The 27,596-nt window shown below is 43.1% G+C and overlaps 1 protein-coding gene across 5 annotated transcripts in view; it reads right to left on the reverse strand.

Annotated features, from left to right (window-relative positions):
- RNF216 (ring finger protein 216) overlaps nt 1–27,596 on the reverse strand; it is a 145,192-nt gene that overhangs the window by 98,731 nt on the left and 18,865 nt on the right. For 3 of the 5 annotated variants that reach the window (XM_042972503.1, XM_042972504.1, XM_042972507.1), the window contains exons 3-8: nt 27,457–27,590; nt 18,960–19,814; nt 17,726–17,802; nt 10,421–10,523; nt 8,631–8,795; nt 1,357–1,471 (exon numbers count right to left, since the gene is read on the reverse strand). In XM_042972503.1, coding sequence (XP_042828437.1) covers nt 1,357–1,471; nt 8,631–8,795; nt 10,421–10,523; nt 17,726–17,802; nt 18,960–19,814; nt 27,457–27,590 — 1,449 coding nt within the window. The remainder of the gene's footprint in view (nt 1–1,356; nt 1,472–8,630; nt 8,796–10,420; nt 10,524–17,725; nt 17,803–18,959; nt 19,815–27,456; nt 27,591–27,596) is intronic. The other 2 variants (XM_042972505.1, XM_042972506.1) reach the window with 1 other exon arrangement.

Consider the following 27,596-nt stretch of genomic DNA (forward strand, 5'->3'; position numbering starts at 1 on the left):
AACGGCTGAAAAGGTGGACAATGAGATTCCTGGAACAGATAGAGGACTCTGAGACTATGTGTACTTATAAGCTGCTGTGAAGAAAGGTTAAATGTATCTGTAAGTCATAAATATCAATGCTGTGTGTTGTCTCCACGCAGCAGACTCACGTGGAGTATGTTCACCCAGACTTTCAAAGAGCTTCTGACAAGCAGAGGAGACACACAGAGAAGGGCAGTGAGGAAGATGAAGCAGCAACAGACAGATTCCAAGTCTTCTCAGAGACAAGAACTACACCCATGGCAGGAAATTTCGGGAACATTTTGACCGGATATAAAAGAACTCCGTAAAAGATAGAGCTGACCAACAAGGGAGTGGACCATCTTGCAAAGTGGCACTTTCTTTCCTCTACCACTCAAAGTTAGAAACCAATATGGAATGACTATGTACTTGGGATGCCTAGTCTAAACCGTTGATAAACTTAGCTGAACGAAGAACCACCTACACGCTGTCCCTACTTTCTTAGCCTTTGGCAAACGTGTGAGAACATCATGGCAGGAGAGCAATGTACCACAGACTAGCTTGGGGACCTCACAACTCAGAGTCTATGGGTTTCCTTTCAGATCCTCAAGAGCTCAGAAACCCAAACCCTTTCCAACTCCCTGGTTGCCTCCCAGAGTTTCCATTTAGTCACACCTGCAATCAAGTTACGTTAACTGTGTGCAGATTTGAGAGAAAGACAAATAGAAAACAAAAGGGAAATAATCCTATTTCTGACATAATCTATAGGAAAATTTTATGGCGGGCTCTTTTATTGGACACAAACGACTCGGATCACATCTGATGTAAAATCCAACAAGTTTACTTGGATCAGATCTGATGTAAAGTCCAACCCGAAGTGACCCGTCTGGAAGAGCTTTCAGAAATTATTTCGTCAACAACAGAATGTCCAACAAACAAGTGGCTGTTCAGGAGCTGTGTGCTTTTCCCGTGCAGAAGCCACTTTCTCGGGCACACAGATAATCAATCTCTGGTCTAGATAATTTCACCAGAGATAAAGTGAATTCTTGTCACACCTTCAAGACCGGCCCCACCCCCCAAGTTTGAGAGTGTCCCCAAACACTTTCTCACACATGAACTCTGACACTGCACAGAATGTTCTGGTCACGGTGTTCCCTAGGCAGAAAGAAGGTGGGCGGCAACCACAGCCACTTTCTAAACACATGGATGTGCTCTCAAAGCAGTCCATGCAGTCGGTCCCTGGGCTGGCCCGGCAGGGCGGCCACGCCACGACTGGCTTTTACCGGCTGTGTGGGAAGGAGACGGTCTGCACAGTCACTACGCAGGCTGTGAGCAAAACTCAAAGTTGGCCGTTACCTTGTTCAAACTTGAAATCTATGTAAGAATACTGATTCATTTCTTTTCTCTTTTTTCTTTTTCCACTGGTTTCTGGTGATAGCTCCTGCCATTTTTTAATGGCATCAGAAAAGGCCTAGAAATTGAGAAAGGGAAAGGTTACCGCTGTACATGGGACACAAGAATACACGAAAGCAAGCCAGGCAGCCCCAAACCTCCTCTGACACACAGTTTCAGCTATCTCCCCTGCATGGCTTACCAGAAACGGGCCGCAGCGAAATGAATAGGGAGCATTTCATTATTTTCTCTTCTTTCATAAACTGCCACAAGGGCAGAAGCAAAGGCTAACTGACAAAGGGCAACATAAGGAAACACCAACTGTTCAAGCTGTCCTCGACTGTGTCCAGGGTAGGTCACCTAACAGATGGCTGACGAGTTCCACTCTACAGGCATACCCTAAATGGTCTACCTCTGGCCCACACTCCCCATCCACTTTCCACGAACATCCCTATGTTGCTCGCGGCTTCCCCTGAGTCCTCTCCCTGTACAGCACACTGCAAGGCGCGAGTCTTAGGCCAGCAGTAATAATCCCTTTTCTTCCATACCCTCAGCTTCTCTCTTTTTCATATCTTTCCAATCGATACTTCAATGTGTTCGAGTCTTTGCCATCTTAAAAAAAAAAATCCTTCCTCCCCTTGCCTCTTTCCCCTTTCTGGTACCAGCCACCACACCCCAGCCCAAACCTGTCAAAGGTGCCATCTGGCCACTGTTTCCTCACCTCACCTCCTGGACGTCTTCCAACCCCTTCCCATCGGGCACCGAAGCCCATCTTTCAACTAGCTTACCTACTTGGTAACAGGAGGCAGACTCTAGACCCCGTGTTTTAGTCCCCGTGTCACCAGGCCTCTCAGCAGCACGGATGACGCAGACTGCTCTTCCCTCCCGGGGTCCCGCGCCCTCTCTGCCCACTCCTCCTCGCCACCCTCCTCCACTTGGCCTTTACATGCAGGGAGGCCTCCAGGCAGCCTCAGCTCTCTTCCTGTGCCTACTTCATCCAGGCCGGGGAGGTCACCCTGTGTGTGCTGATGACGCCCACCAACTCACTTCCTTTGGCCATTCAAGCATCCAGATGAATTCTTTGTACTTGTAGGCCTCACAGACCTCACTCAACATGCTGGCAACTCAACACTTTCCAGATGGAATTCATGATCCTTTCCCTTCCACTTAGCTCTTTTACAGTATTCCTCATCCCAGGGAGGGACATTCCCCCAAATCCCTCTCACTGAACTCCTACTTCTAGAACATTCAAGGTTTGTGCTTAATATCTCTTGCTCAGGGAGGTCCTCCCGGAGCCTCCTGGTCCACCTTAGGTCCTCCTGTTACACTTTTTCCGAGCACCTTACATTTTTCTTTCGAAATGCGGCTAATGGTAATTACACACTTATTTGTCTGATTCTGCTTCCTGTTATCCCCTCTACGGACTATGGGCTTCTGGGGGACAAGGATGGCTACTGAGCCCAGGCTGTATCTGCAGCGACCTGCAGAGTTTGCATTTCATACTCATTTGGTGAACAGTAAAAGGTTCAGGGATGTGTACGTGTTACAGGAATGTTGCTAAAAAGTCACATTCTGAATGTCTGAGGGGAGCAGCTAGGCTGGCCCTCTGGTAAAGTGAAAGCAAGAGAAAACGAGCATTCCAGCTCCAATAGAGGGAGCGTCACCCTTTCACCTTCACCTACCTTCCGTCCCTTCCTTTTCAAAATCTGAGGTCTTGGAACCTGAAGGGAATGGCCGTGTGCCTCCGCACTGCTGTGAGCTAAGCCCTTTGTGCGGCATGGATACAGCTCATCTCACAGCACCCCCGAGGGAGGTGTTCTTTCATAGCAGAGGCAAGCGAGGCTTATGGACGAAGGACCTGCGCCCAGTCAAGTTGACTAACACTGGGATATGAACTCAGGCCAGCTGCACGACTAAACCCCCTTCCTCTCTTTGACACCGCCTGGTCCTCCCAGAGCGGTTCAGGGAGACCCTGAACCAAGAGCCGGCCAACAGCACAGCTCATCTTACTGCCTTTCCATCTCCCCAACCAACGTCCTCCCTTACTCTGTTTCCTCTTTTCGGAGTTCTGACTATCTGAGGTGTTCCCCACCAACACTTAAAGTCACATGTTTGTGTGGCAAGACCACTAATTCCTACCAAGTTTTACCTAGAAGTAAATGCTCCATCCTTGAACCAGGGCTATCTGCAAAAACCCAGGAAAAAAGGCAGGGCAGGCACAATAATCTGAATATTATAAAGGAGATGATCAAAGGGTAGATGCCAATTGTCAGCAACTAATGAAACCGGAATGTGAACTAAGAGCTTGTAACTGGCAGCCCACTGGGTTTGCAACTGCACCACCCTCCTGTCTAGAAGTGAAATAGGATCACTACCTTTCTCCCATTTAAATACTATTTTTACTGGGGCGCCTGGGTGGCTCAGTTGGTTAAGGTCCGACTTCGGCTCAGGTCACGATCTCGCGGTCCGTGAGTTCGAGCCCCGCGTCGGGCTCTGTGCTGCCAGCTCAGAGCCTGGAGCCTGTTTCAGATTCTGTCTCCCTCTCTCTCTGACCCTCCCCCGTTCATGCTCTGTCTCTCTCTGTCTCAAAAATAAATAAGCGTTAAATACTATTTCTACTTAGCAGGAAAAGAATCCAAACTGGTTCTTGTCAGGAAACTGTATCTTAAAACACATGTTGCCAACAAATTAAGGAGCCTCCGAAATCTTACCTCAGTAGTTATATCAATCAGCACTTGTCTTAGTATTAACTAAACGTCTAGGGAAACAGACCAAATAAAATTATAAATCAGAATCCTTTCCTTATAGGAACTGCTAGAGTTCACACCTACATACCCAAAGGCACCGTGGTTACTTTTTCTTGCCTCTGCACTCAAGATTCTTCTAGTGAAAACACCCTTCCCTTAAAATCTTGTTCAAATGACGCCCTCATTTCTTTCCTAGTGTTTTCGTGTACCTTTATTCACTCTTTTATAACACCATGTTGTTTTAATCTTTTTTCCCCTTTTAATCTTCTCAAATAGACTGAAAGCTCTCTGGAAGGAAGTTAATTTGTGTTCTACAGAAGCCACTGTCCTCAGGGTCTAGGTGATAACTATCACACAGGAAGTACTCAAAAAACCTACCAGGAGGAACACAGGAATACGAGATATTGAAGATCATTTTTCCTTTTACACTTAGCTGGCATTTCTCCCTCCAGCCTGCTCACATTCACAAATCAAATCCCCACTCAAGGTATTGGTCCTGAGAATCAAGGATACAATCTGGTAAGGATACAAGATTCTTAGGATATCTTGACAATAGCCAAAATTCCTTCAAGAGAGGACCTAAAAATACTACAATGGGCATTTGATGAAATAAAAGTTGAGAAGTGGCCAGAGACTCCTCTATGGAGGCTGGCGGAGGTCAGGTCTAGAAATGGGGACGTGTCACCTGCATGGAGACAGAGGTGATCATTAAAGTACACAGGGGAGACATCTAGGAAGGCTGGGGAGCGGAGACACCCAGAATGAGCACATGGCAGAGGACTGAAGGGCTGATTAAAAACGACACCGCCCACTAGTATTTTAAGCTCCACAGGGGAAAGGATCTTGCAACTGTTCACTGTGACATTCCTAGTGAATGGTCCGTAGCAAGCACTCAACACGCTGTCTGAATGAAAGAGTTAGATCTGTGGCAGAATCACAGAGGAAAAACTTGGAGGAGAAACCCAGTGGTACTATCGGCCACGTGTGAGTGTGTACACCAAGAGAAAGTTGTCAGGTCTAGAACACAGAGGATCAACCTCTGTCCAAAGGCAAAGGGAATTCCTAAGCTGACAGCTATGTTACGAGGCGCAGAGGAGGAAAGGGAAAAAAATGAACTGAGGACTAATGGATAGGTTTGACAATAGAAGCGTGTTTTAGAGTTGTTGGCCACGAAAAGACAGCCACAGGATCAAAAAATAAAGCAACAACAAAAAAAGCAAATGAAAAAAACAAAGGCAACCAATTTTAACCCCAAGAAAAATAGAAAATTCAATAAAGGAAACATTATTGTAGTATATTATCTTCCCTAGCAGTGAACATTTACATAAATCATAACAAAAACTTTAAAAACAGATTTAACAAAATCACGTATCAAAAAGGTGAGTGTGTATGGGTAAGGCGTAGATCCCCATCTACTATAAAAGAAAACTAAAATAATTATTAAAACTAATAACTCAAGCATAAGCATGTGTTAATAAATGTGGAGATAAGTACTAGAAAGAAGACAGAGAGAGAGTCAAGTTGTCTCTGGAGAACAGAGGAAGAGGGTGAGGAAGGGGGCTTCAGACCGTGGTTTAAAGAATTACCCACCCACCCCCCAAAAAAAATTACAAATAAGCATTTTGGCACAAATTGATTTTTGGAAGTATGGCTGAAAATTCCTTTGATAAAAATTAGCATTCATTTTACCAAGCAGTTCCTGCCGTGAGTTTTAAGGATGACCTGTTCCCTCCAGTCTAGAAGTTACTTATTTTTGAGAGCACCTTTGTCCCTACAGAGGGTAACGGCCGGAAGAAACGTTACTGCAGCTGCACTGTGGTGTGCAAGAAACCTACCCACAGGATACGTCCGTAAAAAGAGTTGAGCTAAAATATATCTGACCACACACGCACTGGGGACGAGTCTTCCTGAGCCCTTGGCCTCCATAGCACAGGCTGGGAACAAAGCAGAGCAGGCCCTCGGGTCCTAGGCCCCTCCAGGGGGAGCTCAGTGCTGTGAACTTAAGGAGGCCAAATCACAGAAGGCTCTTGTGCTTTTGTAATAGTACTCTGAGAACGGACTCTTAAAATCACACTGTGAGGCAGTTACCAAGTCACTTCTAAATACAGAGGCTTGACAAGTGTCCCACAGCACACAGAAGGAAGTGTGGATGGAGGGAACTTCTTACTGAAACCTGATACATGCGAACCGCTGTGACGGGCTCGCTCCACACTGTACCCAACCCGATTCTCCCATTAGCCACGTAAGGCATCCACTGTTCACCAAGAAAACTGAAGTTCCACACGTTGAAGACATTTGCTCACAATCAGAGACCGACCTGGTAGAACTGGAATTAAAACTCAAGGGGTGGGGGAATCAAACCTAAGTTTGATCAAGATTCTAGATCCAACTAGAATCGGTCGGATTATGTTAGAACCGGTTAATGATGCCACAGCATACGGTCAGCAAAATCTACGTGGTCAAAACCTACAGGATAAATAACCTATTTTTTTCAACAAATGAGCAGCAAGTAAAAGTAAAGGGGGAGGAAGGAGAGAGAAGTTATAGATTAAAAGAGATTTAAGTAACCTATCAACCAGCTGCAATAAACAGATTTTACTTGGAACTCAATATAACTGAAGGTTTTTGACACATCCAGAGAAATTTGAACAATGACTGGATACCTAATAATGTTAATTTTTAAGGTGTGAGAATGATATTTTGATTACGTTTTTCAAAAAAGAGTCTTTATCTTTTAAAGGTAAACACTGAAATAGTTATGGATTTAAAGAAAGGGAAACTTTCCTTGGAATTTGCTTCAAAACAGTCTGGGAGAGAGGGAGCGGGCAGGGTGGGATGAAACAAGACTGGGCGGCACTGACAGTTACTGAAGTGGAGTGATGGGTAAGCACGGGCTCGTTAAAATACAATCGCTAATTTTATACGTGTTTGATGTTCATAATAAAAGGGGGAAAAAATCCAGGGAACTGTGATGGGCTCCGGTGAACATGCGCATGTTGGTAAACTAAGCGATCATCACGCGTGCGGGGTGGCACAGGGAAGGCCTACTGTGGCCATAATGAGAAACATCCCTGGGGGTGCTTCCCACACCCTACCCACGTGGGCATGGCTGTCTAGGGCAAAACTCTTACGCACCATTTGTACACAGCAGGGAGAGGTTCTGAACAGAGGGCATCAGGTTTTAGCTTCTGCCAAAGAGAACTTCCCCTTAAACACTCACTTCCATTCAAACAGTCCAATCCACCCCGTTTCAAAACCCGGTAAAATTTCAAACTACCCACCCAAACAAGCAGACACCACAAAAAATATGCAGGGCCAGAAAAACCAAGAAAGGGATAAGGAAAGTATAAATAACAGGGGAGCCACAAAGCCCTACCACCCCCCACCCAAGTGAGGAGTGGGCTGTGGGATGACCAGGGACACCGCTCCCAGGACCAACCCACCCCCAGGCCACAGGAGCTGTCCTTTTCACTTCTCATCTGGGCTCCCCGGGAGCTCAGCAAAGGTGTCAGGCACCAATGGAGCAGTGAAGATGCTAGAAGAGCCTAAAGATGAAAGACCCTTTCTTTCTTGTGGTCGCTGGTTTTGGGGGGAAGCTCATTCATTTTTCCCTGACAGTACAGCATCCTCTATTTAGCGTGAGGAATGAGATTCAGAAATAGAAAGCACTAACTACGCGGTCCCCTCAGAGTAATTTTACCTAAGCGTAACCTACAATTAGAGGAGTTTGTGGACAGCTGCGTGGATCTTCCTGGCCATCTACAGGGGGAAGGCGCTAGACTCAGGGTGAGGCCACATTCACCCATGTGACCTGTGCCCAGCTGGGGAGGAAATCAGGGAGGGGCGCTGGAACACACGTTTCACACCTAGCCATCTCGCTCTCCACGTGACATTCGTTACCCTCTATATCCTCACGGGTAAACCAGAACTTCCCTGCTTCTTTTTTGACACATTTTTTTAAAAGTAGGCTCCACACGGGGCGCCTGGGTGGCGCAGTCGGTTAAGCGTCCGACTTTAGCCAGGTCACGATCTCGCGGTCCATGAGTTCGAGCCCCGCGTCAGGCTCTGGGCTGACGGCTCGGAGCCTGGAGCCTGTTTCCGATTCTGTGTCTCCCTCTCTCTCTGCCCCTCCCCCGTTCATGCTCTGTCTCTCTCTGTCCCAAAAATAAATAAACGTTGAAAAAAAAAAAAAATTAAAAGTAGGCTCCACACACAACGTGGGGCTCAAACTCCTGACCCCAAGATGGAGTTACATGCTCCACTGAATGAAGCAGCCACGAGACCCTACAACTTCCCTGCTGCTAATCTCTTTCTTTTCATTCAGTTCCTCCTGATCAGCAAATACCTTTGTCTATTTATCTTCACCCTGGCAAACTCCTTAGCTCTCTGCCATCATAAACCATCCAATTTCCACAAGCTAAACTCTTCATTCTGTTATCAAGGGAAGAAGTAGTCATGAGGTGTGACCCCACCAAGAAGACCAATGAGCACCTTTCGGGTGATTGCATAGTGTCCTTTGAGCTCATGCAGGGCCCACTTGATGTCCTGACTGCTGAGCATTTTGAAGTCGGCCATCAGGAGGTCAGCAGCTTGGATGAAGCAGCGCTGGTCAAGAGGAGCCAATTTAGAATAGTCAAAAAAGTCTAGTTTAGGCAACTGAAACGAGAGAGAGGCATAACGTTAGGAGAACAGAAGTGCATTTCCCACGTGGCACAAATCACTTTAAGAACTGCTTATTACAAGGGGCGCCCGGGTGGCTCGGTCGGTTAAGCATCCAACTTCAGCTCAGGTCATGATCTCGCAGTTCGTGGGTTCGAGCCCCACGTCGGGTTCTGTGCTGACAGCTCAGAGCCTGGAATCTGTTTCGGATTCTGTCTCCCTCTTTCTCTGCCCCTCCCCCACTCACGCTCTGTTCCTCTCTGTCTCAAAAATAAATAAACGTTAAAAAAAATTAAAAAAAAAAAAAAAAAGAACTGTTTATTACAAAATATTCTCACTTGTACTGATAATCACTCTATGGGGATTACCAGCCCTGCACAGAGATGAAGAAATTGATGGTTCAGAGATGCTAAATAAGCTGCCTAGAGTCTGGTGACTAGTTTTACCAACCAGGACTAGTAAAAAAGTATAGCTATGGATTTGAAACCAATCTGTCAGTCATCTTCTTTCCACAAAGTGTTCAGAAAAAACTAGTACTTCTGTTACAGAATATGGAGAAGAGTCAAAACAAGGTGTGGAGAGTAGGACTTAGCAGCCATGAAGCAGTTCTGTTCTAGACTTTCCTTTCCACCTGACACACTAAATACCAGTTAGGATTACAAATAAAAACGATGATTAAGATTTTAGCAAATCAAACTGTTTATACCATGATACAGAATTTAGTTATATAGGTACACGCACTCTATATAAATTTCACATCATAAGAAAAACTATAAACAGACAATGAACTCTAGGCAATGAAACGCATGCTTAAGTATGTATGGAGAAGTGGGGCGCCTGGGTGGCTCAGCTGGTTAAGCGTCCGACTTCGGCTTAGGTCACGATCTCACGGCTTGTGAGTTCGAGCCCCGTGTCGGGATCTGTGCTGACAGCTCAGAGCCTGGAGCCTCTTCAGGTTCTGTGTCTTTCTCTCTCTCTCTGCCCCTCCCCCACTCACACTCTTTCTCTCAAAAATAAAAAAACATTAAAAAAAATAAAAAAGTGCTTGGATCATTTAAAAAAGTGTGTATGGAGCAGTGTTGATGTTTTTGTGATTTACTTTGAAGTGCATCATAATGAAATGAAACATAAGAGAGATGTACTGACAGACAACTGGATATGTCATTCTATGGGGTGGATATTATAAAGTGGATATAATAAAATGTCAACTTTTACTAGTAGTGCTGGTACTTGGGTATAGAGGCGATCCATGTAAAATTCATTTGGCTTTACTTACCATATGTCTGAAAATTTTCATAATAAAATATTGAAAGAAAAAAAAAAGAAATGAAAAATCTTGGCCAATTCTGGTCTCATTTTAAAAACTTGCTTTGTAAGACTAAAGACATGGAGGGTTTGACTTTTGTGGGAAAGAGAAGATGGAGTTACCGTAAAAGAAGTTAAATACAGAAGCCAAAGTGGCTCAGGACAGAAATCCCACTGAAGGAGAAGTATATTCTGAAATCCTGTTTTGCAGGCTGCTCTCTAAGGATGTGTTCTGACAAAGCACTTTCTTCCCACAAAAATGAAAACAGCAGAGCACTTCCAGGTAGAGACTGCAAAACAAAGAGCACGCCACTTGCCTTGGTCTCATCTTGGCTGGCAAGCAGGCTGCTACTGGGGTTGATAATGACTCTGTCTTCCCTCTTTGGATAATCTGGATTTTCCAGAAGAAAATTACAAAGTCTGCAAAAATAAATAACATTATTTTCATAGCGCTTCCAAATCCTACACCTGCCCACCGATTCAAATACAACGTTCGAAAAATAATGTGCCTTGTCATACACTATGACTGGCTTAAGAAATTAAAATGTTTGTGGATCAGAAAAATGAAACAAATAAAAAAGATACACTTACTTTCTACTTTTTGCTTCTAACTTTAAAAAGCAATAAGCATACTAAAAACGCACACTTCTCTGAAGTTTTCTATTAGTCAATGTAATGAAGTCACCGAAATTCTTACTGGTTGAACTGGATGGAGCTGGAGAATCTAGATGAAGAGGATCTACCGTTTGTCAGAAAACTCTAACAAACAAAGGATGGGAAAACGTATTCGCATTCACAATTAAAAACAGTTTGCTGGGCGCCTGGGTGGTTCAGTCGGTTGAGCGTCCGACTCTTGATTTCGGCTCAGGTCATATTCTCAGGGTTGTGGGATCGAGACCTATGTCACGTTCTGTACTCAGCGTGGAGCCTGCTTGGGATTCCCTCTCTCTCTCTCTCTCTCTCTCTCTCTCTCTGCCCCTCACTGCTTGCATTCTCTCTCTCTCACTAAAATAAAACAAAGAACAAAAACCAGCTTGCTAAGTAAATAAATGGAAAAATTAACCTTCTATTAATATTTTTTTAACCGTATGGCAATATAAATCCCCATGAGCAATTTGAGTGACATTCAGTTTACACAGCTAACTGCAAGGCTGAAGGAACAGGCCATGTCTGCTTCTTTTGGCTAAAATGAACAAATCAGGAGACTATAGATGCTGGTGAGGATGTGGAGAAATGGGAACCCTCTTGCACTGTTGGTGGGAATGCAAACTGGTGCAGCTGCTCTGGAAACCCAGTGGAGCTTCCTCAAAAAATTAAAAACAGAGCTACCCTCCGACCCAGCAAGAGCACTGTTAGGAATTTACCCAAGGGATCCAGGAGTACTGATGCACAGGGGCACATGTACCACAATGTTTACAGCAGCACTTTCAACAATAGCTAAATTATGGAAACAGCCTAAATGTCCATCATCTGGTGAATGGATAAATAAGATATGGTTTATAGATACAATGGAGTGCTACTTGGCACTGAGAACGAATAAAATCCTGCCATTTGCAGCAACGTGGATGGAACTGGAGAGTATTATGCTAAGTGAAATAAGTCAGTCAGAGAAAGACAGATATATGTGGAAGTTGAGAAACTTAACAGAAGACCAGGGGGGAGGGGAAGGGGGAAAAAATTACAGAGAGGGAGGGAGGCAAACCGTAAGAGACTCTTAAAATACAGAAAACAAACTGAGGGTGGATGGGGGGTGGGGGAGAGGGGAAAGCGGGTGATGGGCACTGAGGAGGGCACCTGTTGGGATGAGCGCTGGGTGTTGTATGGAAAGCAATTTGACAATAAATTATATTAAAAAAAAAAAAGGATGGACTCTCTTAATACCAAACCCGCAGCCTTGTCCTTTCATCACTCATGAAATACTTTAAAGGTAAGGAATATAAATAACACACGCTGACGTATCATTGCCCAGATTTAACAAATGCTAACCAGCAAGGTTCTTCACCCCGAAACGACCCAATAAGGCGACAAACTGAGCTCCTGGGACGATTCCACAGCGACAGCAACAGCCTGGGCGGCATGCAGCACAAGCCGCTGCAGTAGCAGGGAAGCTCACGGGCCACGTAAGGGCCACGGGGCTTCCCTGCGGGATGGCTCCTCCATCCTTTTCCCCTCCCTTGCTCCCGCAGGTTCTTAGGATGACTCCGCTCCATGATTCTCAACTCTCTTCTTTCCAGGTCTCTCCTGCCCCGTGTTGGCTCCGATACTGGAGCCTTTACTTGTAAGACAGGTAGTAAGTAAATACTTACTTAAGTAAATAAGACAGGAAGAGGACAGAGGAAAAGCACTCCCCTCCAGCATCTCTTCTCACCCACGGGCCAGTGCTGGGGAACCGAGCAATGGAGAGGCATGCTTCTTCTGCAACCCCGAGGAGCCCCAGTATCGGCCTGATTGCAAAGCCCCCTCCTTAGCCTACTCAAGGACCTGGTCAGCACTGGTCGGCATCCCTCCACATCTTCTTCTTCACCATCACTTCAGGAACCCCGTGTGCTTACCATATCCAAGCTCTCTTGGTGATCACCATGCCCAGTCTACTGGAACACAGTGCCACAGGCCCAGAGAGGGAAAATCCTCTTCCTGCACCACAGCTGTAGCAAGGAGAGGCACCCCAGGTCAAGAACTCTGAGCACGCTTCTCTTCGAAACCACAGTCACTAACGGCGATTCTCTTTTCTGGTATGAAGTGATGAGCACTACGGGTTATACAGATCTTGGCAGGCTGACCTGAGGATTAGCCATCACCAAGAATCACTCAGTATCTATGGGGAAAGGCCTCAAGGTCTAAACTCTGTTCACGTGCACATCTGGACATACTAGAACCCAGAAGTGGAACAGCTCCTCCATTTCAAACATGCCTGTTCGTAATGTTTTGGTAAGTGTGGCTACTACAACCCAACAAACTGCCAGGTATCAGGAATTTGGGGAAAGATAAAAAGGTCACACAGTGAAGAAGCTTCTTTGATAGACTAGTTATCCACGAGTGAAGCCAATGGTCTCCAAGTGGGGTGCATGAAAGATGATCTGCTAGGGTACTGGAAGAAACGACTACAACTCCTGTTTTTTAAAAAGTCTCACCCTTAAAAACGTTTTCTATTTTTACATATTTTCTAAAGTGTGAAATACAGAATTACAGTATAGGACACAGAGGTAGAATGGGAAGTATACTTTCTGGAAAACAAACCAAAAAACCTCCCAACCATAATTTAGGGGGTTCCTCTCTGACCCATTCACCTTGTATTTTTATTATTATTTTTAAATGTTTATTTATTTTTGAGAGAGAAAGAGACAGATTGCGAGCAGGGGAGGGGCAGAGAGAGAGAGAGACACAGAATCTGAAGCAGGCTCCAGGCTCTGAGCTGTCAGCACAGAGCCCGACGTGGGGCTCGAAATCACAAGCCAAGAGATCATGACCTGAGCTGAAGTCACTTAACTGACTGTGCCCACCCAGGCACCTCTCATTTTGTATTTTAACATCTTCAGAAGATCACATACTGAAATGCTGCAAGATACGGAATTCCACAAGGCAGAACTCAAGAGGCTCTCATCGTTACATGTTTATGTTCCAATCTTTTTTTATAATTTTTAAAAAAGTTTTACTTATTTTTTCAGACAGAGCATGAGCGGGGGAGGGGCAGAGAGAGAGGGAGATACAGAATCCTAAGCAGGCTCCAGGCTCTGAGCCGTCAGCCCGGAGCCTGACGCGGGGCTCGAACCAACAGACTGTGAGATCATGACCTGAGCCGAAGTCGGATGCTCAACTGACTGAGCCACCCAGGCGTCCCAAAAATTTCAGAAATAAAAAATTCCTGCTTGAAAATACCAGTAGCCTACAGGATGGTGAAGAAGGCTAAATCTGGTGAGGAATGGAGCATGGGAGGCATGTAGAAGCAGGTTCAAAGGTGCATTATTTGTGAAAATCAAAAAGTGGAAACAACTCAACTGTCTATCAAAAGGAGAGGGAAGGCGTGCCTGGGTGGCTTAGTCAGTTGAACGTCCGACTTCAGCTCAGGTCATGAGCTCATGGCTTGGGAGTTCGAGCCCCGCATCGGGCTCTGTGCTGACAGTGCAGAGTCTGGAGCCTGCTTCAGATTCTCTGCCTCTCTCTGACCCTCCCCCACTCACGTACACTCACACTCTCAAATATAAACATTTAAAAAAAAGTAGAAGGAAAAATTACAGTATTTTAATACAAATAGATACCACATGGCAATGAAAATGAATGAACTATACTTACACAGGGCACAGAAGAACCCCAGAAACAGAATGCTGAGTGAAAGAAGGCAGTCACAAAAGAATAGAGACAATATGAAATCTTCACAAAATCTTCAGTGTTCACAGATGGTGGCAGCATTCAAATTTTTGAGGACTTCTGGGTGGTAGTTACATGCATGCTTGATTTGTGATAAATTAAGCAGCTATCTTTACTTTGTCCATTTTTCCGTATCAGTATTGCAGTCCACAATAAAAAAGGTTTGAAAAATGCTGAATATTAAAAAAGAACTTGCAAAGTACATCAAATTATAGTTCGGAGTTCCTAGGAGTCCAAACCTAAGCGAAAGTAAAACCCCGGAGAAGTGAGCTAAACACAGAGGCAAGACTGTCCAGAGTGCACTCATCGATCCTAACAGACTTGAGCCCTTAGTTCACAGGGCGCACAAGGTTAAGAGACAAAGCTCACAAAGCACAAGGAAAAGCAAGCCTTAACACTGACGATGAATGGATGGAGAGGAAAACCAAACGCCTTGTGAGAACTGGTGAAGACTACCCAGTCCTAACCCAGGACTAAATGCTGACTCTCCGGATGATCCTGCAGACAACCCTGCAGACAACAATCTGGAATATAAAGTGGTACTAGACCGACATCACCCCTGGGCACATGAGGAAAGACACAGCAAATCCTCCCCTGAAGGAAGAGTTTCTATCAAGACCTCGAAAAATGAGCTCACAATCAAAATTTACAAGAAACACAAGGAAACAGGACACCAAGAGAGCCAGCAGAAACAACAGAATGAGATTCATAAGAACCTGACATCAGAATGATCGCACTTGGAACACAAGCTACGTTTATTCGCTGTGTTTGAAGAACTAAATGAATTAAAAATACAGGTAAAAAATAACACTAGAAAAACGTGAAGGAGAATTACAAGGATGCCAGAATGAAACAAATATAGGCACGGGAACCGGAAACATAGTGGATGAGTGTAAAGGCAGATTACACGCCGTTAAAAAGACACTTAGTGAGCTGGAAGACATCCCCGAAGAGATCATCCAGAGTGTATCAATCACAGAGACAAAGAGGTGGTGTTAAGAGCCACAGAGCCCGGGGGAGAGCGTTGAAGCAGAGGGGAGAAAGAGAACAGGATCTGAACAGACAATGGCTACCAAATTTCCAGAACCAAGGAACATCATCCACCTACGGCCTACAACAGTCTGCATTCTAACTGTACTGCCTCCATGCATGAAGCACAAAGTAACCATCAAACATTTCTCACTTCACTCAATAGTTTTCATTAATAGTAACATTGGTACTACAATTTTACCTTACTTTATGTACACTGTAGGACACACAAAATATATTAATGTTATTAGAAATTAACGTTTTAGTGGAAGAACACATAGATGTAAAATTTAGAAAGACCAAGAAAAAAACCTTAAATAGTTAAATCTGGATGGGAAATTATAAATATAAGCCCATGATTTAAAAAGCCTTGTCTGTCCCCTGAAATAGCCTACAAGTGATGACATGGTAGTGGCAATGAGGAGCAGGTCTAGTCCTCAGATAGTAGTTTATAGGATCAACCCTTACTCTACGGAACCTAGGTTTCTTGGAGAAACGACAAGATTCCAGGTTTAGGACAGAAAAGTTCAAGGTAAGCAAAGGCAACTCGGTATTTTAGAAAGTAAGGACGCCGGCTCAGACTAATAAGGACCACGCCAAAAAGACACAGATGCATCTTAAGAGGCTCCTACTGGTCAAACTTAGGATAATTCTGTATCAAACACAAAAAGGTTGTAACTGATTGTAAAACACCACTTCTGTAAAACCTTTAAGTTCACGGTAACTCTAAAAAAGAGCAAGAAGAAGTAAAGGGGCAAGATGTTCCTTAAGCAGATAACAATCCATGTGGCAGATGTACCGATGCTTGCTGTACAGTCCTTTAATCTATGTTAAAAAATACTAGGGGGAAAAAGTCAATGTCACTAAAAAAGTAAGTGGCGGGGCGCCTGGGTGGCTCAGTCGGTTAAGGTCATGATCTCGCGGTCCGTGAGTTCGAGCCCCGCGTCGGGCTCTGTGCTGACAGCTTAGAGCCTGGAGCCTGTTTCAGGTTCTGTGTCTCCCTCTCTCTGACCCTCCCCCGTTCATGCTCTGTCTCTGTCTCAAAAATAAATAAACGTTAAAAAAAATTTTTTTTAAAAAGTAAGTGGGGGATTGTTCTAGATTAAACAGCTAAAGAGATAAATACATGATGAAAACCTTGACTCAATCCTGGTTTAAAAACTGGTCACAGTGCTGCCGCTGGACAGAGGGCAATAGGGTGGCCACTGGCACCAATAGTGTCTTTGTACAAATTAGGAATAAGCATCTCCTCTAGGCTGCTGACCTGGGAAACGGGGCTCTTTCCTCTCGGCCATGGCAGGGAACAGCTCCCAGCTGCACCCCTGCCTGAGTGAGTACCACGGTAGAAGCTATAATCTCTGAGGACGGAGGTTTTGGTATACTCCCCCTTCCGTGTTAATTAGCTGAAAATTTTATCAGTTTCAATATTCTACTGTTCTTCACTAACTTGTAACTGTTTTACCTCCGCATGCTGTAAGGAGGGGAAAGAGTGTGAAAGGAAAGAGACTTACTTTTCATTTTTTATTCTTTGGGACACGGTTATTTTTATTTATTTAAAAAAAATTTTATTCTTCCCTCTCCAACCAGAACATTTATATTTTTACAAAATCACAGTTCACATTTTTATGATAAAGGGACTAAAGAAACACTTCTATGCATTTTCCCAAATAGAGAAAGTGGTTGCAGAACACTGTTACAACCACAGGGAAGAAAATGTCTTTTAACAACCTGACCAAAATACAACCTCGACCAAAATGAGTTATCAATGCTCAGAATTAATGAAACACCTTCATTCCACAGCCACGCAGGATTCAGTAAAACCCAGACAACAGTCTGTATGTGACAACAATGAGAACTCTTCAAATAGGATTATTAAAAACGACAAAATGCTAAGTGAAATAAGCCAGTCACAAAAAGACAAATACTGTGTTATGCTACTAATATCAAGTCCCTAGGGTAGTCAAATTCAGAGAGACAGAAAGTAGAAGTGTAGGTCCCAGGGCCTGGGGGGCAGAGGAGCGGTGGGAATAAGAAGTTAACGTTAAAGGGGACAGAGTGTCAGCTTGGGAAAATGAAAATGTCTGGAGATGGTGTTGATGGTTGTGCAAAAATGTGAAGAAACTTAATGCCAATGGTCTATATACCTAAAAAATGGTAAAAATGGTAGGTTTTCATATTATGTGTATTTTACCACAATAAAAAAAAAAAAGGCATGGTAGTGTACTTACACATTCAAATCATAATAATTCTTCAAATGAATTATCTCCTCAACATACCCATTTGCAACATCTGGAAATCTCGCTTCCTAAAAAGGAATAAAGACATTATTTATATTTTATCCACTACAACGGTTTCAAACTGCAATAACAGCCAGAGGGCAAAAAGTAAAATGACTGAAGATGACAAAAGGGCTGTAAAGCAGGTCTGTGCCCAGACTTCTCTGTCTATAGAGACTGTGGACTCTAGAGAGGCCCCTAGCAATTATCTGGTCCTCTGCCACTCTGCATATCCATTCTTCACTCTTTCAAAAAACACTGAACATCTCAGCCCCGGCAAAGGCAATCCAAAGGGGAGTAAAGCACTACCCCTTAAGATGCACGTGAGCTAGTGTGCCGGATGAAAACACCTGGGGGAAGGAGGGTTAAGGGCTTGTTCAAAGGCAAACAGCAGCTGAGCCAGAACACACAGCCCTGCCTTACGTGCTACATCAAGGATATCCAACAGAACTCCATTCAATGATGGAAACGTTCTATTCTGTGCTTGCCAACATGGGAGCTATTCAGCCCCACGTGGCTATCATGCACACCGAATGTGACTAGTACCACTGGAAATGGAATTTCAGGTTTTATTTGTTAAGACATTTAATTTTTTTCTTCAACGTTTATTTATTTTTGAGACAGAGAGAGACCGAGCATGAACGGGAGAGGGTCAGAGAGAGAGGGAGACACAGAATCGGAAACAGGCTCCAGGCTCCGAGCTGTCAGCACAGAGCCCGACGCGGGGCTCGAACTCACGGACCTCGAGATCATGACCTGAGCCGAAGTCAGATGCTTAACCGACTGAGCCACCCAGGAGCCCCTATTTGTTAAGACGTTTAAACTTAAACAGCCACATGAGGCTACCACATTAGACAGTGCACCTCTAGCCTGTTTTATGGGTCTGAATTAGAGTTAACTGAAAGCCTTTTTAAAACCAGGGGGATTGCTCTTATGACAGCACCATGGTACCCATGATCTGCTGCTAAAATCCCATAGGGCTTGTTGGGGGGGGGTTAAGGATAGATTAAAGGATCCTAATTTAATTTCTGTATCATATCAGAGTTTCTCTTCTTCTGTTCTATGTATCTAGCTGTATGTCCCTTAAGAAAATGAAGCCCCCCGCCCCAACACAATGATTTTGAAGTAGAAGAAAATGCAGCTCATTTAGGGTCTATAATTATTTACTTAATAAAATAAAACTTACTGTTTCTTTCACTAAAAGTGCAACGAGTTCTTGATCTACCTCAGTAGCTTCATGCCCCCAAAGGTTTTCCAAATTGGGCTCCTGAGATCCTTGTAGTGGAAAGGCTGGCCCGGGCTCCTCATCATCTATTGCTAACTGCTGGTCTTCAAGCTCTCCTAGAGGATGGCCAGGCTGCGGAGAGGAGGGGCCCGGAATCCCATCCTGCTGGGGTTCTGGTCTTGGAAAAGCCGGCCTTGGAAAAGCCAGCCCTGGGGGCTCACGCTGATACAACAGTGGGCCTGGTTCTGCTTCGGGCTGCCGCTCCTGAGGAACCACCTGGTTTGTTATCTCCCGGGGCTGCTGGTTTAGGGACTGGAAGTAACGATGGTCTAACCAGCAGCCTTCTTCGATGACCTGATCATCCAGGATACCAGGTGATTCTCCAAAGTTTGATAAAAGCTCTGTTTCTGAGTCAGATGACTGGTTCTGAGAGTCCAAAGGATCGCCTTCTGGTAAAAGAAGGCCACGTTCTTCCAAGATAACGATTTTCTGCTCTGATCTGGGGTTGACAATGTCATTTGCTACTTGGTTATGACTTGGTCCAGGTTTGGGTTCTCTTTCTGTTTGGCCACTTGGCTTAATGAATTCAGAAACTCCAGGAGGCCCAAGATCCAGAAATTCACCGTAGTCATCTTCAGAATCATCCTGTGCCCCAGAATCAAACAATGAGCTGTTACACACTGAAAAATAGCCGTTCTTATCTGATTCAAAGGCTGCTCTAGACTTTTTAGGCCTTTCTTCTCCCAATCTTTTGAGATCTTGCCACTGGGCAGCTGGTTTGATGAGATTGGGTCGTGATGTCTGAGGTTTATGTGTCTAAAAAAAATTAAATTTTAATAATAATAATTCAATTTCTTTCCTATGTCTTTGTCTCCTTGCGTACTTATGTTGAGCTTCTGAGACAGGACAGGAAAGAAACAAAACCCCAAACACCCTAACCCACAAAACCTATTTTTCCCAATAGTGATCTTAACACTGAAATTTGATCACATTATAGTAATTCTAAGAATCAAAGTAGCCATTCATAGATTGGAACCTGAGTTATAGTTTGAATTATAATCTCACCTGAAACCACTAAAAAGTAACTATGAAGTAGAGGAAGTAATGAAGGAATGACAACACAGTAGGAGTGTTCAATAAACATGAAAAGAATCGAAACTTCATTAGTTACTACCAAAATATAAATTAAAAAAGATCCCTCCCCCCATAAGACTGGCAAACTTTTTAGTTAGAGAATATCAAGTACTGATAAGGATGTGGGAAAACTCTCGTGCTATTATGGTGAATTTAGGACAGCAATTTGGCAGTATTTATTAAATTAAAAAATGTATATAGCCTTAGCAGCTTTAAGTGTAACCTTTTCCTATCTATCCCATGAACCCTATGTATCTACAGGGGACATATAAAAAGATATTCACTGCCACATTGCTTATAACATAAAAAGAAAAAAAAAATAGACATTCTAAAGTTTATGCCCAAGAAATTAAGTCAACTATTATCTATTCTACAAAATATTCTCCCAACTCCCCTCCCCCAAGAGGTAGCTCTGTATGTACTGAAAATGTCACCAAGAAATGTCATTAAGTGAAAAAAGTTGTAAAACAACACAAACACAGAATGATTATTTTAAAAAATCGAAACACAAGACATAAACATAACCACTTCTAAAAGCATATATGTGTAACACACACACACACACACACACACTCAAAGAAAATGATCTGGAAGAAAACATGTCAAACAGATAACAGCAATTCCTCAGGGAAATCTCTGGAGAGGAAGGGGCTGCCGAAAAGAGACTTTAGTTTATCTGGATTGTTTGAATTTCACGTGTTACTTGTAAATGTAAAAAATTGAAACGGATGTCTATTTTAAGGTAGCAGAATACAGATGCCTTTGACCCTTCTCTTCTCTGAAATCACCCTGTCCCAGGGAGGAGAATGAGACACAACTGAAAATCTCTGATGAAACCAGCAGACATCTGTAATCCCGAATCATAACATATATGAGGAGGAGCAGAAAAATGCAGTGAGGGAAGCACAACCACAGATTTCAGGCAAAGCAGAGAAAGCATCAGAAAGGCAGAGATTTTTCCAAAAAAGGTGGTGTGCCCTGGAAGGGCAAAACCAATACCTTGTTTGGAACAAAGGGCACCTCTACCCCATTCGGCAGCGAGGAGTTTCTGAGGAGGTTGGACTGTACAAGGACAAACACCTCTGTTGAAAGGTAGGACATCAAAGAGACAGAATGGACAGAACTTTGAAATGGGCGTCTCTGGAATCAGCAATCTCTGCCAGGTGATAAAAAGTGAAGGCTAAATAAACCTACGTGCATGTGCACAAACACCCCCCTGCCTACACACACACACACACACACACACACACACACACACACACCCTCCGTTTTAAGAGGGAGAGCTCTTGCTAGCCAAGAACAGTGCCTGAGCCCCTTCCCAACACAATTGCCTACAAAGAGCTGGTTCTGGAAAACTTCAGCTTCATTCAAAGTTGAGTAACAAAAATCAACTAGAAACTATATAAAGATACCCAACTTTAAAAAAAAAGAAATGGCAGATGAAGAACATAATTAGAAAATTAGTACTACATGGGCGCCTGGGTGGCTCAGTTGGTTAAGTGTCTGACTTCGGCCTGGGTCATGATCTCACGGTTAGTGAGTTCAAGCCCTGCATCAGGCTCGCTGCTGTCAGCACAGAGCCCACTTTGGATCCTCTTGTCTCCCTCTCTCTGCCCCCGCACGCTCTCCCTCTCTCTCTCGAAAATAAACATTTAAAAAATAAAATAAAGTAGTCAAAGAGAAAACAGTAAATTGAATGAGAAGTCAGAGGATAACAGCCTAAATAAGGCACAGATACAAAATGATTGAAAATTAGGTAAGAAAACAGTAGAAATAAAGAATATAGCAGAAAAAAAGGTTTTACCATCTATGTAAGTGAGTTCTGAAAGAAGAGAGACATAAGCAGTATTTGAAAACAAAATACAAATATCCAAGGACAGCGCTTGATTTGTTTTAAAGATCTCAGCAGGATGAATTAAAAAACCCCAAACAATAGAAACCTAACAATAGCACCGCAAGACTTCAGAAATCAAATACAAGATAAATTCTTAAAAGCAGCAGCACATATTGCCTTCCAAAGACAAAGACTGACTTTTCAACAATGGAATATTATTCCATTGTTTTCTGGCTTTCATCTTTCTAGTGTTAAAGGCAAGTAACTGCCACAAAGAATTTTATATTCAATGAAAATATCAGATTTACTGTAAAGGAAATCCTAAAGACTGTTCTTGAGATAGAAGAATAATCTGTTTGTAAGGCCAGAGATGCAGAAAGGAATGAAGAGCAACAAGAAAGGTAAATATTTGGAGAAGATGAAGTGAATGCCGATTGTATAAAATCAAGAACGTACTGTGTAGGGTTTTAAAAATGTATACACAATTAAAGTATATTTAAAAAACAATATGTAAGTTGGGAGATGAATAAGTAGAATTCAAGCGTTCTAAAGTCTTTATCTTATCTAGGAAGACTTTAAAGCACTCATCTATATTAGCGCTGAGGCCTCTACCTGCCCTTAAAATAGATCATATGTTAGACGTGACACCAAAAACAATTGACAAAAGAATAAGCTGAATTTCAACATAGTTTAAAACTGTTATAAAAGCTTCAAAGGATAAAAAAAAAAAAAGCTTCAAAGGACACTATCAAATAATAAAAAAACAATTCACAGAATGAGAGAAAAATCAGGTATTTGATAAGGGTACAGTACCCAGAATATATAAAAATTCAATAATATAAAGATAACCCTTTTTAAAAATGGGCACGGGGTGGGGGGTGGCGGCACCTGGGTGGCTCAGTCAGTTAAGCGTTGGACTTCGGCTCAGGTCACGATCTCACAGTTGGTGGGTTCAAGCCTGACACTGGGGACTGTGCTGACAGTTCGAAGCCTGGTGCCTCCTTCGGATTCTGTGTCTCCTTCTCTCTCTCTTTCCCTCCCCTGCTTGTGTTCTTCCTCTCTCAAAAATAAACATTAAAAAAAATGGGCACAGGATCTGCATGAGCATTTCTCCAAAGTAGATAAACAAATGGCCAATAAGCACATCAAAAGAGGCTAAATATCATTAGCCCCAGGGAAATGCAAATCAAAAGTATGAGATACAAGGATGGCTATAATGAAAAAGATCTATACTATACTAACAATCGTCTGAGAGAACATGGAGAAAGCGGGAACTGTCATACGCTGCCAGAGGAATGTACAACAGTGCAGCTGCTCTGGAAGACAGTCTAGGAGAGCAAAACACAGTTACCATATGATCCAGCAATTCCATTCCCAGGTGTATGATTTCTATGGTCTGAGTGTCTGGGTCTCCCTTCTCCACCCTAACGAACCTGAACAAATGGGATCGGTGCCTTTATGGGAAAGGCTCCAGAGAGATCCCCTGCGTCTTCCACCACATGAAGCCACAGTGAGAAGTGCTACCTATGAACCAGAAAGAAGACCTTCACCAGAACACAACCATGCTGGAACCCTGATCCTGGACTTCCAGCCTCCATAACTGTGAGCATTCAATTTTTGGTGTTTATAAACTACCCAGTCAGTGGTATTTTATAGCAGCCAGAATGGACTAAGACAATCAAGAGAAACAAAAAGGTATGTCCACACAAAAACTGCTACGTGAATGTTCACGGCAACATTATTCATAAGAGCAACAGGTGGAAGCATCCCAAATGTCCATCAATTGATGAATGGATAAACAACATGTGGTACATCCACACAATGAAATATCATTCAGCAATAAAAAGGAATAAAGGACTGATTTATGACAGATGAATCTTGAAGACATTATGCTAAATGAAAGCTGGTCACAAAGGATCACATATTGTACGATTCCATTCATATGAAATGTCCATAAGAAGCACATATATAGAGACAGGAAGTAAATCAGTGGTTGCCTAGCGTGGCGGTGGGCAGGGAATTAGGATTCACTGCTAATGGGCACAGGGTTTCCTTTCGGGATAATGAAAATGTCTTAAAATCGACTGTGTCGATCGGTGCAAAACTCTGTAAATTAACAACTACTGAACTGTACCCTTTTTTTTTATAATGTTTATTCATTTTTTTGAGAGAGAGACACAGAGTGTGAATGGGGGAGGGGCAGAGAGAGAGGGAGACACAGAATCCGAAGCAGGCTCCAGGCTCTGAACTGGCAGCATAGAGCCTGACATGGGGCTCAAACTCACAATCTTGAGATCATGACCTGAGCCGAAGTCGGAGGCTTAACTGACTGAGCTACCCAGGCACCCCTGAACTGTACGCTTTAAACGGAAGAACTGTATGGTATGTGAGTTAGATCTCAAAAAAGTTGTTTATAAAAAAATTTTTTTTTAATATTTGAGAGACAGAGACAGAGCGTGAAGCAAGGGAGGGGCAGAGGGGAAACAGAGACACAGAATCTGAAGCAGGCTCCAGGCCCTAGACCCTGAACTGTCAGCACAAAGCCCGACGTGGGGCTTGAACTCGCAAACTGTGAGATCGTGACCTGAGCTGAAGTTGGATGCTTAACTGCCTGAGCCACCCAGGCACCCCATCAAAAAACTTGTTGTTGTTGTTTCTTATTACTAAGTTTATTTATTTGAGAGAGAGAGCAAGCTGAGGAGGGGCAGAGAGAGGGAGAGGGAGAGAATCCCAAACAGGCTTCACACTGCTAGCGAGGAGCTCGACGCGGGGCTCGAACTCACAAAACTGTGAGATCATGACCCAAGCGGAAATCTAGAGTCGGATGCTTAACTGACTGAGCCACCCACGCACCCAAAAAAGTTGTTTTAAAAAAGGAGAGAGAGAGATCCTATGTAGAAGTCCTGAAGAGAGCAATGTCTGCCAGCCTCCAGCTGCTCCAGTCCCCTGCTGCCCAGCTCCAGAACCATCTGACAACAGTCACATGAGCCAGAACCAACCAGCTGAGCCCTTCTCAAATTCCTGATCCACAGAAACAAACGACTGCAGCTGTCTTAAGCCATTAAGTTTTGAGGTGATACATTACATGGCAATAAGTAACCACAATAATAATTAATATAAAAGGATAAAAGAAGAATGAATAACTCAAGAAGTTAGTAAAAGGCCCATAAGATAAATGCTAAGGAAATATGTTAAATATACTAAAGCAGAAGAAAAGCATTGAGGAGAAAAACAGAAACTGACTAGTAAGAAAACAAATGGTAGCACTATGAAATAAATGTCAAAGCAATTTCTTTGGTAAAAGAGTAAGAGAAGAGGGGAGGAAGGAAGATAATGGTTAGTTCATTAAATCAGGAAAAAGGGGATAAAACACAAGTACACAAAACAGAAAAGGAAAATGGAGGAACCATAGATCAGAGGGTGTAGAAAGAACAGGTTACTTTGTTTTACTAAATACACTAAAAAACCTTGAAGAAATTATTTTGTAGGAAAATATCCATTATTATACCAAAAAACTGGTATTAAAAGTAACAGAAAATATAGACATGTCAATGACCACAGAGGAAGCTGAGATAGTTTCAAAGAACTGACCTCTAAGAAAAACAACAGCCCCAAATGCCTGTATGATAAATTCAGGTAACTCCAATGTTATTTCAAATAGTGTAACAAAGTACAGAAGAACAAAGAAAACTTCTAAATTCTTTTCATGAAGTCAGAATCAATCACGTTTATAGAAAACCTGTCAAGGATAGCACAGGCACACACATACACCCATGGGCCAATCTCACTTATGAGATCTATGAAGAAAACCTTAAGTAAAATCTCATCAAATGGAATTCAAGAGCATACTACCATTACATTACAATACTATTCCGAAGTAGTCTATCCAGAGACAGAATAATTTACCTTAACAGATGAAAGAAAATCCTATGATAATCTGCACAGATGCTGAAACAGAACTTGACAGAATTCTATATTCACTCATAATAAAAACTTAAAGTAGAGGGGCACCTGGGTGGCTCAGTTGGATGAGCGCCCGACTTCAGCTCAGGTCATGATCTCATGGTTTGAGTTCGAGCCCAACATCGGGCTCTCTGCTGTCAGCACAGGTCCTGCTTAGGATCCTCTGTCCCCCTTTCTCTCTGCCCCTCCCCCACTGACATTTTTTCTCTCTCTCTCAAAAATAAATAAGCATTAAAAAAAAAAAAAAACACCTTAAAATAGATGGCTCCTTCCTTAATGTACTTTAAAAATGGTATCTCAAGCAAAAACCACCATCACAATTAGCGAAGAAACATTAGAAGTATTCCCATTTAGGGGAACCTGGGTGGCTCAGTCAGGTAAGCATCTGACTTCAACTCAGGTCATGATCCCACAGTTCGTGAGTTCGAGCCCTGCGTCAGGCTCTGTGCTGACAGCTCAGAGCCTGGAGCCTGCTTGGTATTCTGTGTCTCCCTCTCTCTCTGCCCCATCCCCACTCATGCTGTGTCTCTGTCTTAAAAATAAATAAAACATTAAAAAAAAATTTTTTTAATGAATAGTAAAAAAATTTTTGTAAATAAAAAGTAAAAAAAATAATTATTCCCATTTATGTCAGTTGGTATTTTTCTCATTTCTATTACCACTATTAAGGTATAATTTAATATAATTAGATAAGAGAAAAATATAAAAACTGGAAAGGGAGAAACTGCAAGTATCTTTATTTCCAGCGAGATCAGATGCCATCCCTTGAGAAGTTAATAGGGTCAACTGAAAAACAACTATAGACAATAAAAATAAGGTGACCTGAGTATGAAATTATCATAAAACCCAACAGACTCTTCAACTAAAAAAGAAAAATGGTTAAAAGGAACAGTGGGAAAAAAGATGCCATTTACAAAAGCGACAGAAAAGAGAAAATAACCAGAAAGAAACAACAAAAAAGGTTTAAGATTTATAGTAAGAAAAATTCAGAACACTCTGGCTGAGGGCTATAAAGGAAGTCCAGACCGAATGGAAGGAGAAAGTTAGAAAGGGTCAGTATTATAAAAATTGTTCTGTAAACTTAACAATAACGTGTGTTCTGAATTTATCTACCTTTTGGAATTAGAAAAGCTGACCTCAAGATCTGTATAAAAATAGCACAAAAACATCCAGGATGATTCTGAAAAATGTAGAGTTACAAAGGGGAGATAAACACTACCTGATATTAAGACGCATGATAAGATTTAGTGATTACAACAATGCAGACTCATGCACAAAGAGAGCAATAGTGCAGAAGTCCGGAAACAGACCAAAACACACGGCCTCTAAAGCTATGGGGACACTGGGCGGGGTAAAAAGGTACTGCTCTCGGAGATGCAGGGTGACAGCACACATGCAGCGGCACAGGCTGCACGAGCGGTGCTCTCAGGCGTCCTGCAAGGCCCTACCTCCCACTGCCCTGGGGCTGAAGAATCAGATCACTAACTTGCAATGATGCCTCATCAGGGTAAGTTTAAGAAAACTCACTTCCGTCAGGATGACATCATCATCCAGGTCCTCTTCGTCGTGTTGCTGAGGAGCTGGGGTGACCAGCATGGGAACCCCTTCCTCATCAGAGGAGTCAGATATGGTGATGGGTCCATCTCTGAGATTGATCCAGTCTAAAA

The sequence above is a fragment of the Panthera tigris genome, chromosome E3 (genome assembly GCF_018350195.1).
Source record: "Panthera tigris isolate Pti1 chromosome E3, P.tigris_Pti1_mat1.1, whole genome shotgun sequence".
In the NCBI taxonomy this organism is placed as follows: Eukaryota; Metazoa; Chordata; class Mammalia; order Carnivora; family Felidae; genus Panthera; species Panthera tigris.